We start from the raw sequence: 7,631 nt of genomic DNA, 5'->3' as shown, positions 1-7,631 counted from the left end.
ATTCCTGCAGCATATATGGACATGTCAGCCTGTGCACATCAGAAGGCCCAGAAATACTTTTCTTATGTGCATGCACGCCAGCAGCGTATGCACACAGGTTGCTGTCAGAATGCAAAGCAGCAAAGAATCATTTGCTGTAACAGCCTTTTGCAGAACAGCAGCTAATACATTTTATGACAGTTTATAGCTGAATTTTTCCAGACAAGCAGAAAACTCCCTGATTTCCTGATCAATCCCACATCACTTGCCACTCAAGGCAAAAACTGCCTTGAGAACTTTCAAAATCTGCTTCCTGCTAATTTCTCATATGCCTTTACACAAAGCCTTAAAGTGCAACAACTATTTCTCCTCCAGTACTGATGACCAACCTGTCAGATGCACCTAGAACAGATTCACCACACCATTTACAGAGAGCGCCCTCCAGGCTGACTGCCCCAGCTTCGCTCTAGTCCAGGGAGTCCTGCATGAGCTGTGGGCCTGGACCCTGCACTTGCTCCTCTTTACAGTCCCCTCTCCTAGTGCACTGACCACGCAACACAGGTCCATTTCAGCATATCTTGAGACTGCAGCATGCATCTTCTCTATTTGCAGGAATCTTAGCCTTGAATAGAAAGGCAGAATAGCACAATTGCTTTATTCCTCTATGTTCAAGCCATACGTTTCTTTTCAGTTTTGAATCCAACTAGCTCACTGTGGTATGCACATTTTAAGTTTAAATTATTTCTTCTATTCACAAAAGAAAGGTCTTAAAACATATCCCCTCCTGTCTGGATACAAAGGTTACATACGTGGTGCTAGTGGAGAAGACAGCACAGCTTCCAGCTTCTGCTATTCCCAGGGCTGCCGAAAGCCCCAAGCAGGGCCCTTCTGTGGGCACGAGGACAGGCGGAGGTGGTGGAGAGCAGGACACAGCAGGAACTGTGCTGGCACACGTGCACGCAGCCAGCCCAACCCATCACACAGGAGTTCTCCAGCAAGAAGGAGGACGGAGAAAAGAGCACCACGACTGCTAAAGTAGGAGTAACAGGAGGCAGGAATGTATTTTGAGCATGCCAGCATCTGGCTGCAGACATGCACGCTAGTCCCTTTTTTAACACACTGTAGGATGTGGTCCACAGTGAGCCAGACAAAACGAGGAAAAGACTCTCAAATATCTACAAGTAGTGGTAGAAAACAGGTCTCACCAGGAAGACCCCACTGAACAACAAGTCGGGGGCAGCGTACAGAGAACATTTGCTGTCTCTTCCTGCAAACCCTTTCTTGCATCAGTTTCTTTTGACTCTGCTGCCTCTGAAAGAGCTTCGCCCCCTTGACAGGACTATAGCAGTTGGCTTTTGCTCAGAGAAAGGACAGAGCAGGTGCATCCACCACTCTGGCTGGCATGGGCCGTAGAGCTCAGCAGTCTCTGCCTTATGACACGAGGCATCGGCTGGCTGCATGGTTGTCTCCGCAGCAGCACACCACAGAGCTCGAAGGCTCCTGCTGCCGCGGGCACACGCTGCATCACAGGGGCTGAGGAGCTGCAGCTTCTTGCTCAGGCCCAGCTCGGGGCAGGAGGAAGGGGGTCAGGGCACTGCCTGCCACGGAGGGAAGGTGTGTGTGTGGCTGAGCGAGCCCCAGCCTGCCCTGCCCTACAGTGCACTGATCTGTCGGCTGCTAGACACAACATCAGTGTTTGCAGCGTTCATTACAAGATTAGAAATGGTTAAACTTGCTAATGTGGGTTTTGGGGTTTTTTTAATAGAAATCGACATTTATGATTTATGTCCTTCTAACAGAAGCAGGTCGATTTATCTCATCACAATGACTTTGTTTTTTATATTACTTCAGTGAATTTTATTTTTCAAAATCAAACTGTTTTTTCTTACCAGACACCCAACTATAGACTGAAAATTACTAGTCCTAGTTACACACAAAGCATCAGGTTAGTAAAACCAAGCTTCCCAGTCAGTCTGCCATTATGAGAATACTAGCTATTTTTACACAGTTCCTGAGTTAACCTGCATTAGCTGCAAAACACATTACTATATGAGCTAAGACCTGGAGCTATAGCTTTCCAGCCAACAGCTTCACAGCACTGGTGTGTCTGCCATCAGGAGTAATGTTTCTCTTCATCAGGACAAGATCCATGAAAGTAGCACTTAAACAGTTAAGGCACATCTGGGCCTTTGTCTCCATTTCATTCAATTCTTACTTCACTTGTCATTAGTAAAGAACCCAAATTGTTACTTGTAAAAAAACTGTGGATGTACAACAAAAAATGGTAGCACTAAAGTCATAATTTGGAAAGAAATGTCACTAATTATTGCTTTGTTAGGCTCAAACAAATAACAATGCCTCCAGCAGGACTAAGCCTGATTGATACTCTCACTCCGAAGTCATAAAAATCATCTCTGCAATTCAAAGTCAGTACATCTCCATGATCGGCAATTCCGTTTCCTTCTCTGAATGTTATGTGGAAACAGGACTACAGGTCACCCCTCCCTCTGCCTCTCCTCACTTGCTGAAATAGTAGTAATAAGCACACAAGTGGTATTATTTCAGACTGCAGGTTTTGGCAAAAACACTGCTGTTCCACAATCTCTCAAATGTCAGACAGTACTGAGTAGTCCTGACGACAACTCAGGCATGTGCCTTGAAAGCCACAGCACTCCCTGCTCCCAAGGACCATGACCTGCTGTGGGAACGCTTCGGCAAATTCCCAGCCCGCCAGCAGGGAGCCAACTAGCCCGCTCATGTAACGGAGCACAAAGGGGAGAGACTCCTGACAGAAGCTCACTTGACACTTACTGTAACACAGTTACAGCATCTTCATTTCAGGCTTTTTGTTTTCCTTTTCACTACGTAGATTAACATCCGAGAGAAGCAGTTGTCAAAAAGCTGCCCTAGTAAGGTAACAGGACGTAACTTACCACAGATCAACCACTAGCATATCAACATTGGTGCTTAGGGAGTAAAAAGCAGTGTGAAGAGCTCTTCTGCTTTTCTCTGGCTCAGGCAGAAACAAACACCCATCCAGAGTAGGCTACATCTGTGCTGCAGCTTCCTACGACCCGAGCTGAACGCTGTCCCACGACAATGGGCATCATTAGTCATCGAGTGTGTGTGAGTCCAGACCTCGTCGAGCTCCAAAATCTACTAACAGCTGTTTTGGGTACTGAAAAAATATCCCACTGACAACACCGCCTAAGCATGCCCATGATGAATATACATGTCCTTTTTCACACATTCATGCACTGGTAACATCTACTGCAGAGCTCTATGCTGATATAAAAGCAGCAGTGTTAGTCATTGCAGTAGGGTTAGTTTACACAGGATTCTGTTTTGTATAATTAATGGAGGTGAAACTTACTGGCATATCTCGCTGCAGCCCCATGCAAGCAAGCAGAAAGCAAAAATATTTAAAATGGAAGAGAGGAACTGGCTAGCAGGCAGCTACACTCACCCTTTTGTACAGCCTATGGTCCACCAGTGGGCTTCAGATTGCAAAACAATACCAAAGAGCTATTAGCACACACATGGCAATAACCGTACCTTACCACGAGCTTCACTTCAGGGAGGAGGAGACAACACTTCTGCTTGCCTGGAGAGAAAGAACCCTTCCACTCCTGCCTACTGGACTCCTCCTTACCAGGGAAGAGCAGTCCTGTGTTTGCATGTTTTAGGGCAGGAAGTAATAAGCAAGTAAAATAAACCAAATACTGTCATCCCTGTGGCATTTCTAGCTGCATCCTGCCTTCCTTTGCAGCAGTTATCTGTTCTCTATCTCATTCCAAATGCTACCCAATGAACAACACTGCAGATCATAATCACAGCCTAGCAGTGATATAGATACCTCTCAGGAGAGTAAAGTTTTCCTAAGAGAAAAAAATAGTAGATAGAGGGTTACCTTCCCAGTAAACACTGACTGGATGGACCATATACGGATTCAGCTCAGGAAACCCAAACCCACTTCAGAGCTCTCACACTTCCCTGCAGCTCTAGATGTGTCTGGGGGTCACCAAGTAGGTGGAATCTGCCGCAAACCATCAAACACACAAACCCTTGATTCTGCCTCATACAGGACAGCGTGCCAGGAGACAGCTCAACTCAGAGCAGCTGTAATGGCATGCTTTAGGTTGCAAGTTAGTCAAGTACCAGCCAACAGGGCCAGGCACTGAGGGAAGATGGGTGAAGCTCTCCTGGGAGGCCAGGAAATTGCTGGTTTTCATTCTCAACAAACACCACTTCTGTGACAAGTCATGTTGACACCATGTTATGGGTGATGCATGTTTTTCACCAGAGTTTTGAGAATGTGACAACAGATGGATAAATACGTTGAGTTTTTTCCAAAGTCAAAAGGAAACAACACATGTCTGTCAGAATGACTGCTGCTGATGAATGACCACTTCTCTGCATGACACCTGGTAATATTCAGCAACTACAGCTCCAGTAACTTCTGTAAGAGTATGTTTGACCAAATCTTACATTTGTTTTCTGATTTTCATCAAGGTCTATGCAACGATTACCAGCGGATCTCCAACCACAGAATCTCTCTCATTAACTCTCCCAAAACATCTGAAATATCATCTCATTGGGCAACAGGCATAAGTTCAGGAGATGAGGAAACAGAAGACCAGCATACCTATGCACCCTAGATTCTCAAGCTGGTAAGAATCACGTCTGCACTACAGAGCCTTTGCGCCAAAAAGCTAATAAGCAGAATAGGACAAGATGACCATTTAGGCTATTCTGAATGTTAGCAAGAAACAGCTCTCGTAACTGACTTAATGTAGACATTAATCAATTTAAAATATTAAAAAATCAACCAACCAGATGGTTGCCAGGGGAAAGCCTGAGTAAATCTTGCCTAAAAGCTACAGAATAAGCTCTTAAGTAATTTATTGGACCAGCAACAGAATCTGCTTGAGAACAAATATCTAGGTTAAACAGTTTCTTTTTTTTTTTTTGGCTGAGTTTCTGAACTTTAAGAATTTACTGAGTTTTCACTTAGCTCACTATCCTTACAACAGAGTGCAAGCAGCTTTTACAGCCAGCTCTATCAGCTGACAGAAATCTGCTACAAGATGCCGGTTCTCTGACTTCCTGTTTTCTTTCCCTCCCTCAGATTTTCCAAAAATACCCGTCTTTTCCATGCCTTGTACTGACAAGGCACTATGGTTTAACAAGTGGCTCCACAGTGACATTTTCATGCTACAGAGCACTATACAACATCAGTTGTTAGTTGTTGTGGCTTGCCCTTGGATGTTCAGGAGCTTGGATGATTGAAGTATTTGTTCTTCACAGAGCCCAGTGCTTTCTTAATTCGTAATCCTAGCTGAGAACCATGGATGAACTCCCAGGTAACCACAATCACTAACAAAGTGCCTATGGACACAGACAGGACCGCTGCAGAATTTCAAGTACTGTGCACTGTGACATAGGCCAGACAGATCCCTCCCTTCCTGCTTCTTCTGTTTTAGACCTAAACTTAGCTCCTAGAGTTGCACAGCAGCAGCGACCACACTGCTGAAGAGAGAGGAGACTGACAACAGGCGAGGGAAGAGTCTTGCCTGCAGACTCCAGTGGTGCAAAGGAGTAGGGTCTCCTCTACAACGGAAACATGAGATGCTGACAAAGAGGAAAGCAACTAGCTGAAGGCAAGAAAAACTGCTGGAATCACAGGCACTTCAAACCCTGGAGAGTCTAGGTTACTCAACAGCTGGATACTTAACTGAGCACATCCTGGACATTGGCAGGATACCCAGGGTTACAGCTAGTTCTGAGGTATTCCCTGGGCTTGCGTGCAAGTTGGCTGCAATAGCCTCTGGCAGGTTGACCCCAGAGCCTCCACAGATGGAAACAAGCATGTGGCTTCCCCAGGGACTGCCTAGATCTCAAGCAGATCTAAGAGGATACAGAAGTTCCAAGTCTCTGCCTGCCTCAGCAGGACCTGCTGCCCAATAAACACAACAAAGCAAACCTTTTGGTCTCTTCTACATGCCTTGCCGAGAGCAAGAAGCCAATTGTGCTTCTTCATGAACAACTGTGGCTGTTTCAAGTGCATTTGGAATTGGATTTGGGGAAATGGTAAAGCCCTCTTTCTTGTCCACACATGTTATTTCATGCTGAACCTACAGGCCAGACGTCCTTCCACAACATGAGCCACGCTGACCTCCTGCAAACTGCAGCTCTGAAATCCTACAAAAAGGACAGAGTCTGTTTCTAAAATCAAGTTTATGGCCTGCCTCTCCACCTCTCAGAGCTCTCCAAGTATCACTGGGCTGAATGAGACATGCTTCAAAATGCATCAGGTCTGACCAGCTCCTGAGTGAATGAAATGCATGTGTAGTGAGAATGGAGGGAGCAGAGTCAGAAACATCTGAATTCACTTTTGTCTAGGCAAAGTTCCAGTTTGCAACCTGATCATATATGGGATCTCTCCCCTGAAAAATCAAAACAAATGCCCTGCATGTAGCAGAGTACTGGTATGGCAGTGCTAGCTGCCACGTGTGAACACTTTGGCAAGCCTGTGCAGGTTCCCACACCGGCAGGAGATGATTCATCCTCATGTCTGTGTCTGTACTCCCAGTTTACTGAGGTATGTGTGAAGTGGTTGATGTGAACTAACTTGTCTGCTGCTCTGTTGGCACATTCCACCTATCCACATTAAAAAGAAACTGTATTTGATGAGAGTTTACCCAACAATCCCATCGTCAAACTAAAGGCATTTCCAGCGTGCACCAGATACTGACCCATCTTGCACTTTCCCACATAGCATGAAAGCTTTGTGCAGCACTTACAAGCCGTAGCTATTATTCAATAATCTTTTTTTTTTGCCAGACTTCAAGTCCAACTTTTAAACTGATGTGCCTTGCTTTGCTTCAAGTTTCCTTATTCTGTGTCTGCCCAGCAAAACCTGGGCTGCTTTAACACAGAGCTTTAACACAAGCCTCTTTCAGCAACAGTCCTAAATTAGAGATTTCAATTTTGTTGTTAGATATTGGAAGCAGCTGGGCTTCGTTATTTGATTAAAGATCTGTAGTGAGCCGATTCTATTATCCTCTGCATTGCATCCGTTGTTGACACACTTGAACGTATCGCCACATTGCTCTAATGAAGGGCAGATACCAAAAGATAGTGCCATACCTGTGGCGGCAGCGTCGTAAAAACCGCATAATCTTGCGAGCAGCTTGATCTTGCTTCTTGGTAAGCAGACTGCTTCTAAACAAAAAAAAAACCCCACAACACTGAAGTGTAGGCAAAACTGGGGAGAATAATACTAAGTGCGAGAATAATTAACCTTTGAACCACTGTCCTTATTCCACTGTCTGTAAATTACAGTACGGCCCTGATGAATGCAAATAAATATATATAAAGATCCTGGTAGCATTTAATATCCCAACCACTCACCTGAGTTTCTGCTGTACAATGGTGGCTGCCCGGCGGTTTTGCCTTCTCTTCCCACATTCTTTGTAGCTGCGATAGTACTGCTGAATCAGCATCGCAGCTCGTCGGCTCTGCTGGAATTTTTTCTGCTCGTAGTAACTTCGGAATTTGCTCTGGATAAGAATGGCAGCTTGCGTCATCTTTTTATAAAGTGCATACTACAAGAGAAACAAAGTGAAAATGAGGCATTCCAATAAAACCAG

The 7,631-nt window shown here is 45.1% G+C and overlaps 1 protein-coding gene across 1 annotated transcript in view; it reads right to left on the bottom strand.

Annotated features, from left to right (window-relative positions):
- Window positions 1-7,631, bottom strand: part of CAMTA1 (calmodulin binding transcription activator 1) — a gene marked incomplete at its 5' end in the record, with an annotated part of 24,850 nt that overhangs the window by 8,432 nt on the left and 8,787 nt on the right. Inside the window, 3 exons of the mRNA XM_009867083.1 lie at window positions 3,446-3,476; window positions 7,129-7,203; window positions 7,393-7,586. Coding sequence (XP_009865385.1) covers window positions 3,446-3,476; window positions 7,129-7,203; window positions 7,393-7,586 — 300 coding nt within the window. The remainder of the gene's footprint in view (window positions 1-3,445; window positions 3,477-7,128; window positions 7,204-7,392; window positions 7,587-7,631) is intronic.

This window comes from Apaloderma vittatum, unplaced genomic scaffold (assembly GCF_000703405.1).
Source record: "Apaloderma vittatum isolate BGI_N311 unplaced genomic scaffold, ASM70340v1 scaffold12143, whole genome shotgun sequence".
In the NCBI taxonomy this organism is placed as follows: domain Eukaryota; kingdom Metazoa; phylum Chordata; class Aves; order Trogoniformes; family Trogonidae; genus Apaloderma; species Apaloderma vittatum.
Note: the sequence above shows the minus strand (reverse complement) of the source record. Positions and strands in the feature narration are given on the sequence as shown.